The sequence below is a fragment of the Dasypus novemcinctus genome, chromosome 18, assembly GCF_030445035.2.
Source record: "Dasypus novemcinctus isolate mDasNov1 chromosome 18, mDasNov1.1.hap2, whole genome shotgun sequence".
Taxonomy (NCBI): Eukaryota; Metazoa; Chordata; class Mammalia; order Cingulata; family Dasypodidae; genus Dasypus; species Dasypus novemcinctus.
The window spans coordinates 35,343,487-35,361,820 of NC_080690.1; the positions used below are offsets into that span (position 1 = coordinate 35,343,487).

The following is an 18,334-nucleotide window of genomic DNA, read 5'->3' on the forward strand; positions in this document are numbered from 1 at the left end:
ATATATTTAAATAACCAAATACTGTGTTTTACCTGTGGCCATTCTCCTCCCGATGTTGCTCGCTTTATTATTTCATTTATTGTGGTTTTTCGAGAATCTGGATCTACACGGGACACCAACACTGGTTGCACAGCCCGTAACAGTCCTTTAAAACAAAGGAAAAGTCACGATCAAACTATTTTTTTGTTTTTTGGTTAAAGCTATCAGAACAATGATCCTAGAAAAATCATAAATCAACTTTTATGTAAAAATTGGTAGCAAATCAAAGAGAACAATAGAACAACAAAAAAACTCCCATTAAATGTTCACTTGAACTTAAGTTTTCAGTTTCAAAAGAAGAGGTGGATATTTATATCTAATAATATTTCATTTATTTAACAGAAGTAGTAAGACTATGAAAAAAAGCAAATGCAACCTTTCCCTAAAGGTTTTCTTCCTCAACTGATATTAAACTTTTGGAATATACTACAAGATTATCTTGCTTTATTGTAGGACTATCTTGAAAACTGACTATATGAATTCACTGTACAGATAATATAGCAGGCAATTATTCATTTTACTAAAGTTTTCAGTATAGTAATCTTCTAAATAGCTAGCTTCCTGGAACATGCAAAATAAAGCTCAATTTACCAAAAATCTATTGCTAAACAACAACTTTTTAGGAGTTAGCCATATTACACAAAGCAAGTAGTTACATTGAAAAAAAAAAAAGCATCTTTCTTAGCTGAATGACAAAGCAGCAAGAACTAATATTATTTCTCCAGAGCACCAAGGCAACACCCAGCAACTTTCATATCTACTCTCTCATCACTTAATGTTTGCAATAACCTTGGGACAACTGGGAACAGTTACTTGGAGACTAGTACCTGAGGGAGAGACCAAAGCATCTGGTGGGAGAACACCTCTCTTGCTTCATTATTTTTTATGGCAGGAAGCACTTATTGTCTCACATAATAATTTTCAAAGAGTTACACACTGATCCCTTATGGAGATTTGGGGATAATAATGTAGAAAACAGAGTTAGGAGAAAAGACTTCGTTCTTTTATGAGCCTAATACCCTGAAGAGATATTCATGAAATAGCATGTAAACTGTGACAAATTCCCTATACTTTTATAAATTCTTTGGCTAAATTCTCTCTCATAAAATAAAGTATGCTTAGTGTTTGAAAGCTCGTTTTTCTGGTCATATAAAAGAATAGACAGACATGATGGTATAGCGGTAAAGAAAAGATTTTTAAAAAGAATTCTAAGGGTACAGATGGGAAGTCTCTCATCTTGCCATATATTTATTCCTTCAATATAGTATCTCTTTAAAAAAGAAATAAGTTTGAAATATTTGTTGTTTTAGATGTTTTTTTAAAAAGTCTACTGATAATATATATATGATTTTTAAATTTAAAGCGTGAGCTACAAGTACTTACTGCCAATCAAAGGAACCTGGGCATTCTCATTTCGAGATACCATAGACGGTAACCCAGCTATGACACAGGCAATTCCATCAAAGAATGTTGAATGAGGCGCAACAACAAAAATTGGTGCTTCTAAAGGACTTGCGATCTTTCCTTTCACAGTAACTATAAATCCCATCGAAAAGAACAACGCATGACCCAAAAATTTCAAAGCTGGTTGAGTAAATTTCCTTTGGAAAGAAATATAAAAAAATATATAATTAGCTTTGCTAATTAAAGCTAACACAGGTTTAACTCTAAATATAGTAAGAAAACCAAAACATGTCAGAACACTTCATTTTAAAATATGAGCTAAAAATAACAGATAACACTTACATGGAACTCTTTTCTGTTCTAAGTGCTTTTCATATGTTAATTTATTTAATTTTCAGCCAAACTTAGAAAGTGGGTATTATTATTATTATATCTGCTTACAGTTGAGGAAACTGAGGCACAGAGAGATAAAGTAATTTGCCTAGGGACCCACAACTAGTTAGTGGCTCCATTATTCTATTATATGGTGATAAGAATGAATTTTCACCATACATACCCCACTGAGACATTGAAATGAGTAGGAGCCTTCAGAGTGGTCATCCTGGGAATCTCTATTTTTTTTTTTTTATTTTTTTATTTTATTATTGACTTTGTAATAATATTACATTAAAAATATATATGTGAGGTCCCATTCATCCCCACCCCCCCTCCCTCTCCCCCCCCAACAACACTCGTTCCCATCATCATGACATATCCATCGGATTTGGTAAGTACATCTTTGGGCACCTCTGCACCTTATAGACAATGGTCCACATCATGGTCCATACTCGCCTCCAGGGAATCTCTATTTTTATAAGAAAAATGCTACTATCTCCCAAAACATTTTTAGAACTCCGATGTTGAAAGTGTCCTCAGAGTTATTTTAGAAAGTAAGTTTTTTTTATCTAAATCATAGCTGCTATACATCATCAAGAATCTTAAGAAGTAAAGTTATCATCTCACTTCCTTGGAACAGAGATGCACTTAAGCCAGTCCAGAAATCTAATTGTTTACTTTTTAACAAGAATGTTCTATTAAAAATTAATTAACTCATCAATTAATGTGTTGAGCACACAAGACAAGTAAGATCCACTCTCTGTCCTTAATAAAGCTCCACTGAGTTAGGAAACAGAAACCTACACCTAGAAATACAAACACAGGATGAACATCTCAGTATGTGAATAAACACGTAGGTTTTTATGGAAAAAAATATGTATTTCATTCACAAAGTTTCTAATAATTTTTAAAATGGGCTTCCTATCCAATTCTCTCAACATTCTTGTAATAACATACTAAGGGGCTATTAGCAACCAACTACTGAGGACGTTTCTGTGACTTCTATTTCACAGCAAGAAGTGATACCTGGTAAAACAAATGATTTTTTGAGAGGACAAGGAAAACCACTGCACTGCTGCACTTCCCCTTTAGTTTTGAGATGCAGCCACCATTCACGTAAGGCTAGAAAGAGCATCCCCCTCACTGAATTTCTACACCTCCCAGTCTTGATCTATTGTAATGTAGTATCTGACAAATACATTCCAAAATATTCCATATTTAGAGCCATTAAATCCTGTATTTAAACGTAAAAAGTCTAGTGCAGCCTAATAACAGCAACTTTATCTGTTTGAGAGGAGGTGGATTTACAGGTTCAATCGAGGAATGTAGAACATTTTTTTCTAACAATTACTAGATTTGTTTTCTGAATTTTCAGACTATTCCTTCCATTATCCTAGGGTTTCATAAGCCATTTATCATAAGCAAAGAGATAAACTGAAAGGAATTGACAAGGTGTGAAAAACATCTTTTAACATGTTCTTTATACTTACACCTTGAATTATAAAAGAAAGAAATATGACTTGCAAATACTGAGGTGGTGTAGCTCTCAGGGCTACTGCCAACATTGGATCCAGTTCCACTTCAAATCAGCCTTGTGCTTGATACTGACATTGTTTACTATAACATGAACTAAACGGCAAATTACTTATTTTCTAAAAAAATCTCTAGAACAGCGTTTCTTAAATTTTTGGAAGATTTATCCTCATTTGAAATTTGGATGGGAAGGACAGATCCTTGTGTGTAAAAAAAATATTGTGTATAATTTCTGGGAGCTCAGCATTTAGTATGCTAAAGCCCATTTACAGATTTCTACATTAAGAGCCACACTTTCAAGATACACAAATGACAAGCTGATTCTGCCCAATAAGAATGAACTTTTACCAGTAGCTTTATTAATTCATGATTACTTTGTTCCCTCTCACCATGCTAATCAACAATGCTTGAGAAGCATTATGTATCATTAATGTATAATGAGAAGTTCCATTATACATTAAAGCTAATGTTCAGAAGAACTAGTCTCTATTGGTTTAATCAATAAACCATTATTAATAACTATCACTGGAGTAATTAATAAAAATATAATTGATCCATTTAATTAATCCACTGTAAAACTTGTTCAAAAGTATGTAGTTATTGTAGAGAGACAAAGCAAATGTGAAACCTGAGGGAAAGCAAAAGAAAGCCAGGCATTTTGCAACTGCAATTATTTTAGGTATACTAATTGGGTATTGTTTAGAATCAGAATCCATTATTTTTGAGCAATAACTAAAAGCAAGGCATTTTAATGTTAGGAAATAACCTCAACCAAATATTATTATAATATGCTTGGAGAGTAATTCCTATATATTATACATTAAAATCAGTTTCATCTGAAAAAAATTATTAAAATCGAGTAAGTAGCAGTTAGATAAAAGTATTCATTTTTTACTAAACTGTTATGAACCCTTCTTTATCTTGATTTACCTAACATTTGTACCTAATTGTTTCTTACCTCCTCCAACCTGATATTGGGTGGGTCTGTTTTTCAGGACAGAATGCTGTTGAAATTGCAGCAAATGGCCATGCCAGTAATAAAATTAACGCAACCAGTAAGGCACGAATTGGAAGCAGGATAATTCCAAGAAGGAAAATCTGAAAGTCAAAGTTAAAATGGATGAATGAATATTATACTGATGCTGTATAGCTATCAAACAGAAACACTTAAGTGGAAAGTTTTATGCTATTTATTTATACATACATTGAAGGATGAATGGAGCACTACTTTGTGCCAAGCAAGGACCTAAGCACTAAAGACACAGAAAAAACTAATACATTATATCTGACCTCATAAAATCTACTCTGTAGCAAGGGAAAATGAAGACAACCAACCACTATAACACAAGTTGATCTGTGTTTGGATGAACAGAGGACACTGGGGGAACAAATAAAAGCAGCATCTACTTAGCAGTCAGGGAAAGCATCTAATTTAGCAATCAAAGAAAACTTCCTAGAGGAGTTGAAGCCTGAAAAGTCTAGAAAAACAAGTAGAAGACAGCAAGGGAAAAGGCAAAAAAAAATTTAGAGCTATAGTAAAAGGAAGGGTGCTAATAAAGGCATTAGATTGTGAAGAAGTGCATATTTTGTGTATCTGCCCATCCTTTATAACTAATAGCAATAAAAAGATGGAGAAAATATAAATTAAAAGAGTGAAAACTAAAAAAATGATAAGAATAGCAAATAATACATGAATGCTTGCTATGTCCCAGACAATCTGAGCACCTGACATGCTGTAAATTATTTAATTGTTACAACCTTAAATTGTTTTACAGACAAGAAAGGAGTGGCACAGAGGGAGTTATATTGCTCAAGATCACACAGCCAGTAAGTGGCAAAAATAGGATTTGAATTCAGTTTTGTTACAAAGCCTTTGCTCTTAATCCCTGTACTATACTACCTTTTAAGTGTAATGAATGGTTCTTATGTATAACAAATTGTCTTTTCTCTATAAGTGAGGTATACAGACACTACTCAAATGATATCATCCTTACTCTGTCCCTACTGGCCCTTATTACGAACGGAACATCATCAAATAATTAACAAGAGATGCCAAAAATATTCTGGTTATCTGATGTCTGTTGAATTATTTGCATACACATATGTGTTTGAGGCAAAACTTATGTATAACGAAATGTACAGAATGTAATGAGTTTTTATAAGCTTGCATAACTACCATTCAAATCAAGATATAGAACACACCCCCCACTCCAAAAAGTTGCTTGTGCCCCTTCCCAGTCAATCCATGCCTCTGTAGACAACTGATGCTAGATTTTTAAAACTACAGATTAATTTTGCCTGTCCTTGAACATCAAATAAATGGAATCATACATTATGCATTCCTGTGTGTCTGGCTTCTTCTGCTTAACATCATGTTTTTGAGATTCAACTATGCATTTTTTTAATATCAGTAATTCACTCTTTTTGATTGCAGAATATTATTCTACCACATTGCAATTTGTTTATCGATTTTCCTTTATGGACATTTGGGTTTTTTCCAGTTGTGGAATATTATGAATAATAAAACTACTATAAACATGCTTATACAAGTCTTTCTGTGGATATATGTTTTCCACTTCTCTTAGGAACTGCTGGGCTATAGATGTAGTTTTACTTTATATGAAACTGCTAAACAGTTTTCCAAATAGGTTGTATCATTTTCAATTTCCACTGACAATGTAAGAGAATTTCAGTTGTGCTACATTCTTGCCAACATTTGGTGTTAGCAGTCTTTTTTAAAAATCAATTTTATTAAGGTATAATTTATATAAAATTAAATGCAACCATTTTAAGTGTATAAACTATCCATACCCCAATGAAGCTACCACCACAATCAAGATATAGAACATTTCCATCACTCCAAAAAGTTTCTTATGCCCCTTTATATTCAATACACTCTCCCTGGCCCCAGGCATCGATAGGCTTTTTTTTTTCCCGCTATAGGGGAAATCTGTTCTAGATTTCAGATAAATGGAATCACATGTACTCTTTTATGACTGGCTTCTTTCACTTCATATATTTTTGAGATTCAGCCATGTTGTCATATGTATCAGTCGTTTATTCTACTTATGATTTATTTATTTATTTTTATTTCTTTCCCCTTCCTCGCCACCCCCCCTCCCCGTTGTCTGCTCTCTGTGTCCATTTGCTGTGTATTCTTCTGTGACCACTTCTATCCTTATCAGAGGCACTGGGAATCTGTGTTTCTTTTTGTTGTGTCATCTTGTTGTGTCAGCTCTCCGTGTGTGCAGCGCCATTCTTGGACAGGCTGCACTTTCTTTCACGCTGGGCAGCTCTCCTTACGGGGTACAGTCCTTGTGCGTGGGGCGCCCCTAAGTGGGAGACACCCCTGCATGGCATGGCACTCCCTGCGCGCATCAGCACTGCGCATGAGCCAGCTCCACACAGGTCAAAGAGGCCCGGGGTTTGAACCGCGGACCTCCCATTTGGTAGGCGGATGTCCTATCCATTGGCCAAGTCCACTTCCCAGTTTATTCTACTTAATTGCAGAGTATAATTCCATTGTATGAACATATCATGATTCATTTATCCATTCACCTGTTCATAGACATTTATCCTATTATCAGTTTTACATTCTAATGAATATAGTTATTAGGAATATTTACTAGTTTCTATGTTCAAGTCTTTGTATGGACATATATCTTCATTTCTCTGGAAGTAAAACTGTTGGACCATAGGATAGGTGGTAAGCTTAACTTTATAAGAAACTGCCAATCTGTTTTCTCAAGTGGTTGTACCATTTTACATTCCCACCAACAAAGTATGAGAGCTCCTGTTGCCGCACTTTCTCACCAACATTTCATTTTGTCAGTTTTACTAATTTTAGCCATTTGAGTGGGTGTAAGGTGATGGCTCATTGCTGCTTTAACTCAAATTTCCCTGATGAACAACAATGTTGAGCACATTTTCATATGATTATTGGTCATTCCTTTATCTCCTTATGTTAAGTGTCTGGTCAAATGTTTGGCCCATTTTTATTAGTGTGTCTTTTTTATTATCAATTTCAAGGAGTTCTTTATATATATTCTTGTGATGGTTAGGCTAAGTGTCAACTTGGCCGGGTAATGCTGCCCAGTTGTCTGGTCAAGCAAGCACTGGGTTAACCATAATACAAGGGCATTTCATGGACTTTAATCATCAGTGAGTTGATTACATAGATGGCTGATTACATCTACAATCAAGTGAGGAGATTGCCATCAGCAATGAATGAGGTCTCATCCAATCAGCTGAAGGTCTTAAAATGAAAAGTGGGGAAACAGACTTAGCCCAATGGTTAGGGCGTCCGTCTACCACATGGGAGGTCCGCGGTTCAAACCCCGGGCCTCCTTGACCCGTGTGGAACTGGCCCATGCGCAGTGCTGATGCGCGCAAGGAGTGCAGCGCCACTCAGGGGTGTCCCCTGCGTAGGAGAGCCCCACGCGCAAGGAGTGCACCCCATAAGGAGAGCCACCCAGCACGAAAGAAAAGTGCAACCTGCCCAGGAATGGCGCCGCCCACACTTCCTGTGCCGCTGACGACAACAGAAGCAGACAAAGAAACAAGACGCAACAAATAGACACAGAGAACAGACAACGGCGGCGGGGGGGGGGGGGGGGGGGGGATTAAATAAATAAATAAATGAAAAGTGATTTCAGTATTCAGAGAGAGAATTCCCATCTCTATTTCAGATAGCCAGCGTCTCCTGGGGAATTGAATAAGTACCTGCATCTGAGTCCCTGGCTTACAGCCTGCCCTATGTATTTGACTTGTGCATTCCCATGGTCACATGAAATCATTTTATAAAATCTCATACTATTTACAGATATCTCTTTTGGGTTCTGTTTCCCTAGAGAAACCTAATACAATTTTGTATACAAAACCTTTGTCAATATATTTAACGAAAATATTCTTTCCCATTCTGTGGCTTGCCTTTTCATTTTTTAAAAAAATTAATTTATTGAAATATATCACCCACACACAAACATACATAAACAATAAGTGTATAATAATAGTTGTGCACTTACAAAACAAACATACATAATATCATACAGAACTGTCATAACTCATCCTACCACCAACATCATACATTGTTGTTAAACCTTTATAACTAATGATTAAAGAGCATTGTCAAAATATTACTACTAAGCAAAGTATCTTCCCCCAACCCTCCCTATTATTATATTTATGTCATTTATATATGAACATAAACAAGTGTATAGTAAAAGTTGTGAACTCACAAAGCAAACATGCATAACATCATACATCAACCCTCCACCAACACCTGTATTGTTGTGAGATGTTTGTTACAAATTATGAAAGAATATTGTCAAAATCTCACTAATAATTATAGTCCTTATCTTATATTTCATGTGTTTTCCCAACACACATTATTTTTTAAATATATTTTTTATGACGGAAGTTGTAAACTTATAAAACAATCATGCACATATGCAGAATTCCCAAGCAAGACCCCTCCATCAACACACCACACTGTGGTGGAATATTTGTTACAGATAAGATAATATCATCTGATTGTTACCATGTCCATAGCATACATTTGGCTGATATTTTCCATACTTCGCCATTATCGACACAGTACATCTTTGGCATAGACGCAAGAATATTGTATTATGACTGCTAACCACAGTCCATAGGTCATTCCAGTTGTATTTTTCCCATGTGTCCCCAACACCCTGCAGTAGTGATATACATTTGCTCTAGCTCACAAAGGACACTCTTGCATCTGTACCATCAACCACAATTCTCATCTACCTCTTGGTTTACTGTGCTATTCAGTTCCTAGATTATTCTCTAGCATTCTGTCAATTGTCTTTTACATCCCTAGACTTTCATTTTCAGCCACATTCCTATTTATAAACTAGCTATTACTATTTTTACCATCCATTCTATACATTGCCACAATTTTACAGTAAAGGTAATTAAAACTTCTACATACATTAAACATTAGTAGTCCATCTCAGTCCTTCTCTTATCTCCATTAAGAATCCACCACCTACCACCAGGTTTTGATGATATTTTCCTACAATTTCTTCTGGAAGTTTTATGGTTCTTGCTTTTATTTTTAGGTCTTTTATTAATTTTGAGTTAATTTTTGGATAAGGTGTGAGACAGAGGTCCTCTTTCCCTCTTTTGGCTATAGATATCCAGTTCTTTCAGCACCATTTTGCTGAAGGGACTGTTCTGCTCTAGCTGTGTGGGTTTGACAGGCTAGTCAAAAATCACTTGACCATACATGTGAGGGTCTGATTCTGAACCATCAATTTGGTTCCATTAGTCTATGTATCTGTCTTTATGCCAGTACCATGCTGTTTTTACCACTGTAGCTTTTGCCTTTTCATTTTTAATGGCATCTTTTGATGAGAATAATTTCAATTTTGATGAAGTCTGTCATGGTTAATTTCACGTGCCAACTTGTCTAAGTTATAAAGTTCAGTTATTTGGTGAAGGAAGCACTGGCATGATTGTTATTGTGCGGGTATTGAGTAGATGGATCTAAATCATTAGTCAGTTGATTGCATCTACAGCTGATTACTTCTACAATCAACTAAGGAGACTGCCATCAGCAATAGAGTATCCTCATTCAATCAGTTGACGACCTTAAAGAAAAAGAACAATTTTTCTCTCTACTTCAGACAGCCATTTTCTCCTGGGGAAGTCATTGTCCCCTTCATCAGAGTTCCCAACTTGTGGTCAACCCTAAAGAATCTGGATATATACACATATTCATATGTGTGCGCGCACGCACACACACACACATGTTCTAATTCTCTGGAGAACCCAAATTAATACAAAGTCTGATTTATTAATTTTTACCTTACGTTTAGTTCTCTCTTTGTCCTCCCTAAGAAGTACTTCACACCCACTAGGTTGAAAGAATAAATTAAAAGAAAATTTCAATCATAGTTAAGATGCTGAAAACATAAACCAAAGAGAAAACCTTGAAAGCATCCAAAGAAAAAAAGGAGTATATATACATAGATATAGATAAAGAAAAAGAGGGGAGGGACACAATATAGATGAAGTACAAAAGACAACAGAATAATATATTTCATATATTTAAAGTAATTTTTAAAACATGTTAACCCAGAATTATATATCCAGTGAAAAAAATACTTCAAAAAGAAGTGGAAATAAAGCCATTTTCAGATAATTGAAAACTGAGGTTTTATGTTATCAGACCTGCATAAAATAAATACTAAAGGAAGATTTTCAGGTTGTAGGAAAACGGCACACTGTATGGAAAGTTGGATAGCTAGGAAATAATGAAAAAAAAACTGGAAATGATAAATATGGGAAGAAAAAAGGATAGTCTTTCATATTCTTTATTGTAATTTATTTAAAATTAAGATTGTTTAATACAAGCATTATACATATAGAAAATTTTTAACATTATCTGGGGGTCATAATATATGTAGATTTAAAACATATGATGACAATACCAGAAAGGAATGGAGTGGAGGGCAATGGAATTGCACTGTTCTGACATTTTGTGTGAAGTGGTAAAATACTAACTCTGAGTAGACTGTAGTAAGTATACATACTACAATTCTCAGAGCAACTGCTGACTAATAATACAAAAAGATATAGCTAAGTAGCCATTACAGTAAGTTAAACATAAAACTAATAATGTATTTTATAAATCCCAAAGAAAGTGGAAAAGGAGAAACAGAGGAACATAAAATTAATGGGACCTGTAGAAAACAAATGGCAAAACAATAGACCGAAACTCAAATACATCAGTAGTTATATTAAGTGTAAATAGACAAAACATTCTAATTTAAAGGCAAAGATTATCAGACTGGGCAAAAGAACAAGGTCCAACTGTATATTAACTACAATACATGCACTTTAAATATAAACAGATAAGAGGGAAAAAGATATACCATGCATATCGTAAGTGTAAAAAGCTGGTATGGCTATATTAATAGCATATGAAGTGGACTTCAAGACATGTCATATTATCAAACATAAAGAAGGACATTTCATAAAACTAAAAGAGTCAATTTATCAGGATAACATCACTAAACAAGTGTGCATCTTATACCAGAGCTTTAAAAACACGACTCTAAAACTGAGAACTGAGAAAACTAAACAAAGAAATATACAAACCATAATTGTGGATTTTAACATTCCATTCTCAGTAAATAATAAAAAAGACCCAAAATTAGTAAGTACACAGATGATCTAAGCAACAACACTATTAACCACCTTGACTGAATTGACATTTATGGAACACTACCTCCCTTTCTTCCCCCAAAAAACTACAGAATACACATTCTTTTCAAGTACACATAGAATACTTACCAAAACAGAGCAAATGCTAGGACACAAATGAAACTAAATTTCAAAACAAACATTAAAATCTTACAGAGATGTTCTCTCACCACACAAGTATTACTAGAAAGCAATAACAGAAAGATATATGAAAAAAATTTCATATATTTGGAAGTGAAACAACACATGTCAAAATAATCCATAGGTCAAAAAAGAAATCATAAATGAACTTACAAACTATTGGTAAATACAAGTTAAATAAAAAATAGCTCCTTTTTATAATTGCCATATCTTTATTGATTTTCTCCACGTGGTGAGATATTGTTCTCATACTTTGCTTTAGTTCTTTAGACATGGTTTCCTTTTGATCTTTGAACATATTTTAAAAATAAATTTAAAGTCTATTGCACGGTAAGTCCAACATTTGGGTTTCCTCAGGGGAAATTTCTACTGGCCCCTTTTTTCCCCTATTTATGGGCCATACTTTCTTGCTTTTTTTGCAAGCTTCAAAGTTTCTGTAAAATTTCGCATTTTAATATAATGCAGCAATTCTTAAAATCAGAGTCTCTCCTCTCTCCAGAGCTAGTTTTTGTTGCTGTTTGTTGTTGTTATTTGTTTACTGACTTTTCCAAAATAAGTCTGTAAAGCCTGAATTATTTGTCACGTGTGGCCACTGAAGTCTGTGGATTGTAAGCTAATGATTAGATAGAGGTTTCCATAAGTGCCTGGAACCAAGTCTCCCCGTGTTTGCTAAGGGTCTTATGTATGCATGTAGGGGCACACATTCAACAGCCAGCCAGGTATCAGTTCACAACTCTACCTAAACTCTTACTTCCTACTTGGATAGTTTTAAAGTTAACCAGAAGTGAGAGTTCAGGGCATTCTCAGGTCTCTCATGGGCATGTGCACAGCTCTTTGGGCATGAACACAGTTATACGTATGTGCCTGGCCCTCTAAATTCCCAGGAATAATTCAAAGGTTTTCAAAGTCCCCTATTGGACATCTCATTACCTAGTTTTACCTTTTAACCTTTTTTGTTATCCTATTTTTTTGCTCCAACTGTTATTTATCACCTCAGGAACATCTGATGTTAAACAATTGCTTCTGAACTGACAGATCAGATAATGACATTTCTTTAGGAATGGGACATTGAAGGAGCACCAACCCTGTTCTGCCCTATCTAGTGGTTGTTAGGTTGCTAGTTTTCACGGTGATTATAGGTTGTTGGGGTTCTTTATTCCCTATGCAGAGCTGGGATGAGGAACGTGGGGTGGAATTGAGAATGAGACAAGTCAAAATGCCACAAATACTGTTGTCTTTATTGAGATTCAGCACATTTTCTTGGATTGCCACAAGCCTTTGGTTAATTTTCAGATTTCTAATGAAGGTGATTTTAACAATTTTTTGCCATTGTACTTACTGCTTTTATGGAGGAGATGATTTTCAGAGGTCCTTACTCCATCATTTTTGCTGATGTCTTATCTCAAATATTTTTCATTCTGTTTTTAGACTGAATAATGTTTAATGATCTATCTTCAAGTTCACTTACCCTACCTTCTGCTATCTTCAATGCCCTGTTATGCTGATTCAGTGAATTTTTCACTTCAATTAAAATAGTTTTCAATTTTAGAATGACAATTTTGTTCTTTTTTTGTAGTTTCTATTTCTCTGCTAAGATCTCCTTGACTATTCACTCATTATGACACTCTCTTCAAGTCCTTGAACATGTTTATAATAGCTGCTATAAAGCACTTATTTACAAATTACAACATCTAAGTCATTCCAGAGTCTGTTTTGCCAGGCTGCTTTATTTCTCTTCACCATAGGTCACATTTTCCTATTTGTTTTCAGGTCTAGTAATTTTTTAAACTATATTGCCCATTTTGGATGACAGTGCAGATATTATGGATTCTGTTATCTTCCTCTGAAGAGTTTTGATTTTTGTAGATAAGTAAAGTAAAATACTGGTTGATTATCTTCAACTTATGGAGGCTTGTTCTTACATGTTATTAGGGAAAACTATTTCAAATTTGCCCTTAGTCTTAGGTGAAGCCATAGTCCTAGGACATAGCTTTTCTCTTAAAGTATAACCTTTCAGAGGCTTCAGTGTAAAGGAGTTTACCAAGACCTTCTAACTTTGTGGGACTTTCTGTTTCCCATGAAGTGGATGGCAGTTAAAATATTTGCTCAGCTTCTTCATCCTTCTCTCCAGGCTTCCTGAAGCCTCCTTTGCACATAGTTCAGGGATCAGCTAAGGATTTAAGGAAATTTATATGCTGATTTGGAGCTTCCTTCATCTGTAGCTCCCTCCTTTCAGGAACTGTCTCTATCAATTTCCAGCCCCTCTCGCAGCCCTGGACTCTGTTCTCTGATATTTCAGATAAATAAGACTGAGGCTATAATTTGTTGCAAACCTTGTTCTTTCAAGGAACAAATCCTCTCCAATTTCTGGCTTCTTTTTGTTGTTCTACAGTGCCTTTATATAGGTTTTTAATAGTTTTCTGAGGGCTTTTAATCATTATTTATGGAAAATTTGATATAAATTAAACTATTCCATCATTCCTGGGACCAGAACTAGTCCTGTTATTCTTCACGTGAAAACTGACTTAGAAATGCAGAGAAACTTTGCCATCATTCTATTTACTATAATAGAGAATTATGTATTATGTACAAGGTAAGACAAGTAGGAGTTCCAGAACTATCAGATATACATAGCAAACACAATTTTAAAATAGATTTATATTTATTTAGAGTGGGTGGTGTGATGCAGAGTTGGTAAAAGCAGCATGGAGTAGTATGGAGTAGTATGGAAAAGACGGGATGACTAAAGTTCCCAAGATCTTTGGCAGATCACTGACAGATTCTCTTCCAAGGGGTCTCATTACTGGAAGATTAAGAAATAATGCTGACAACAAGAAAGGACTATAGCATAGACTCTAAGATAGAGTTGGAATGCAGTTACAGTGTATTCACATAAGATTCACTCAAATGCACACTGAGCAACCAGTATAGCTATGAACTGAACAAACTGTCAAATAGGGCAACATTTTTTCTGTGCCATTTTCAAAATTTACAACAAATAATAGTTTGGTAAACCAACTTTGAGGTAATTTTTTCACAAACTAAGAGCACTCTCCACCATATTTCCATTTGGTAATTTGTAATCCTAGTGGCAAGGTCTTCTAACACCCCACCATAGTTATTATCCATTCTCTGGTTCTCCTTCACAGCACTTACTACAACATGGAATTATATATTTGTGTACTTGTTTAACTCTGTTAGTGGAATGTAACTTTTAAATGGACAGGGTTCTTATTTCTCTGTTCACTGCTAATATGCCCAGAGTGCCTAACACCTAGAAGACATTCAACAATTTTTTTTTGTATGAATGAATGACTCCACAATTACAACCATGCTCATTTCAATTCTATCTAGTGAGGAAATGAAAGCCGGCTACTTTTTGCCATGCTGCTAAGTAGCAGACCCTTAAATAGTCAAAAAAAGAAAAAAAAAAAAAAAAAGGAAGGGTGGGAGAACTAAACCCTATAATAAGATGTAAATGTGGCAAAAGCCTTTAAGCAAGACACTGACCATTACTCAAGATTAAATTTAATCTGAATTAATTATATCAGTCATACTTAAATGAATGTCCTTCTTTAAAGCTGCATAATATAGACAACATTGTTTTTTTAATGATGCCTATTCATATCTTCTTTTTACCCAGAACATTCAAGCTGTTAAGCCTCTTTGGTATTATTGGTCTACATGGATTTTATTTTTTAAATTCACAATATGTTCAATACCCTTCAATTTAAGTGGTAAATTTTAAGTGCAGTATACAATTTGTAGACAACAAATAGTACAGGATAATTATACCAGTATTAATATAATTAAACAATACCAGACTCTTGCACACATTATCTCACTTAATTTTTTTTTCTCTCCCCTTCCCTCCCTCCCCCGCCCCAGTTGTCTGCTCTCTGTGTCCACTGCCTGTGTGTTCTTCTGTGACCGCTTCTATCTTTATCAGAGGCACAGGGAATCTCTGTTTCTTTTCGTTGCCGTCATCTTGTGTCAGCTCTCCGTGTGTGCAGTGCCATTCTTGGGCAGGCTGCACTTTCCTTCACGCTGGGCGGCTCTCCTTACGGGGCGCACTCCTTGCACGTGGGGCTCCCCTATGTGGGGTACACCCCTGCGTGGCAGGGCATCAGCACTGCACATGGGCCAGCTCCACACGGGTCAAGGAAGCCTGGGGTTTGAACTGTGGACCTCCCACGTGGTAGGCGGACGCCCATCCATTGGGCCAAGTCTGCTTCCATCTCACTTAATTTTAATATTCCTTTGAGGATATTATTATTCCAAATTAATAGAATTTAAGTGACTTGGTCAAAGTCAAACAACTAGTAAATGGCAGGTCCTGAGCAGGTGTCCTAACTAAGATCAGTGATCTTTCCATTACACTAGAGCTCTCATAAAGTTATCTGGAAGTGCTCTCTAAAGAGTAACAGGCCATGCTATAAAAACTTAACGATTCACTCTAGGTGCAATACAAATATCTAGAACTATATCACTTTAACACTCCCTCCAAAGTATGAAGATAAATAGATAGACATACTTTAAGTATGGCTGATTTGACTCACATTAAATTTAAATCTTGAATGATGGCCAATGTACTTAAAAGTTTTAAGATATAAAAGGGTCATCTATCCATTTCAAAACATGAAGATCAAATTTTTAAATGTTTAGTTTCTTTACAAAATAGTATTATCACATTCATTGTCTTCCTCTTTCTCAGACTCTTACAACTTGGCACCCACCTATCATTGTTCTAAACACCACCCAATGTGGTGTACACCGCAGCTGCTTAGTAGTGCTTCGACTGTAGGAGATGATAGTTTCAGTGTGCACAAGCAGGTTGTGCAAAAATTACACTACTTCAAACCCAAAGTGTGTGAAATGGACAGGAAACCATCAAAACAAGACGAACGCAGCCTGCATTATCTTGCTCTCTAATCACTCAACTCACCAAAGAGGAAGTTGAGAGTGACCGTAGCTGCAAATGGTATGGTATGCACAGCCATTTGCGAGAAAAGGGTATGAGAAAGGGAAAGGGGAAGGGAAAGGGAAAAAGGAAGGGAAAGGGAAAGAGAAGGAAAGGACCCTTCCTATGTGTAAACATGAATAGCCGTTTTTAATAGTGGAACAAGGTCTGGGCTACCCCTCCGCCTTGATTCTAGAAGTATTTGAGTGAAGACTGATTCAGGACAACTCCTGAACTCTTTATGCTGACTTAGTTATCCTTTGTCCTTGATTCTAATTTCCTTCCCTTGGTGTCCCTGCTAAGCTAGATCATCCCAGCCTCACCTGTTGCTCTACCCTCCGGACCTGGGATCTCCCCCCTCCCTCACTCTGCCCAAGCCAACCCCTTCCCTAAAGTAAAAAAAAAAAAAAAAAAAAAAGCCTTACCCAAACTCACTTGGTGGGAGCTCTGATTGCCAGGACACTCTTAGAAACTCAAGTTAACATCGCCTCACAGACCCATTCCTCCTCCCCAGGCACCGAATGCCCCCCCCCCCCCCCGGGCCGGCTCGTGCCCTCTCCCCTTTTCTACCTTTCTCTCTCAGACCCACGTGTTCTCTCCACCTCCCCTTCTCGCACACGCCCTCACGCCATCCCCCAAGTGCCCTCAACGCTCAGACCCGCATCTCTACCCCTTTCAGACTCACGACCCCCCCCTCAAAGTCCTCCCTCTCAGATGTCCTCCCCCTCGGACGACTTTGCTTCCCAGACTCGCGGGCGCTCGGCAGCCTCCTCCCTCAGACCCGCGCGCGTTCAGACCGCCTCCCCCGTCAGACCTCCCCGTCTCTCAGGAACCTCCCTTCTCCGATCCGCGCCCCCTCAGACCCACGCCCCTCACCCAGAGCCGGCTCGCCGCGCTCATCCGCGTCTGCTGCACGAAGGGGTTGGGCACGGGCGGCGGGAAGAAGGACGCCTGGCGGGGCACCATGGGCGGCCTCAGCCCCGCCGCCCCGACGCCCGCGCCCGGCACGGTGGCCGCCACAGCAGCCGCCTCGGCGCACCGGTTCATGGCCGAGCCGGGCGTCGCACGGGGTCGAAGAGAACGCCGCTGAGTGCGCGACAAGAGTGCCACAAGCTACGCCAGAACCGGAGCCGAGAAGGAGCGCGCGTCCCACGAGCCCCAGCTGGGGGCGCGGCCCCAGGCCTTCTGCGCAGGCGCTGCAGTTACCTAGGGCCCGGCCAGGTCTCTCCCTGGCACCCGGACGCTGGCTCCGCCCCCCGGGGGACCCAGCCCCGGCTCTTCCTCTTTGGTAATTACAGCGCCGCCCGTTGGAGGTTAATATATTTTTCCTGCAGAGCAATGACCCTGAAGGTTACCCCAGTTATTCTTGTCACCTCAAGAGAGACCGTTTAGGCAAGGTTCTCTGCTTTAGGATCAGGCCACCTTGGGTTTTACTGGCTCTGTGGTCTCGCCCAAGTAACCATTGCCTTGAGCCTGGATGCCTTCTGCAAAATGGGGATAAACATATTTGAGAGGGTTGTTGTGAGGAATAAATGACAGAATGCATGAAATGTGCCTTACACACAAAAGGCATGCCACATATGATAGTTGCCACCTGCTTCCCCAATGTGGGTGCGCCAATGCATCAGAAACCACCATCCTTGTTAC

The 18,334-nt window shown here is 37.4% G+C and overlaps 1 protein-coding gene across 1 annotated transcript in view; it reads right to left on the reverse strand.

Annotated features, from left to right (window-relative positions):
• LPCAT2 (lysophosphatidylcholine acyltransferase 2) overlaps positions 1 to 17,932 on the reverse strand; it is an 80,408-nt gene extending 62,476 nt beyond the window's left edge. Inside the window, exons 1-4 of the mRNA XM_004455053.5 lie at positions 17,564 to 17,932; positions 4,310 to 4,449; positions 1,423 to 1,640; positions 33 to 145 (exon numbers count right to left, since the gene is read on the reverse strand). Of these exons, the coding sequence (XP_004455110.1) occupies positions 33 to 145; positions 1,423 to 1,640; positions 4,310 to 4,449; positions 17,564 to 17,734 (642 nt within the window). The 5' untranslated portion in view covers positions 17,735 to 17,932. The remainder of the gene's footprint in view (positions 1 to 32; positions 146 to 1,422; positions 1,641 to 4,309; positions 4,450 to 17,563) is intronic.
• Between the last annotated feature and the right edge of the window lie 402 nt (positions 17,933 to 18,334).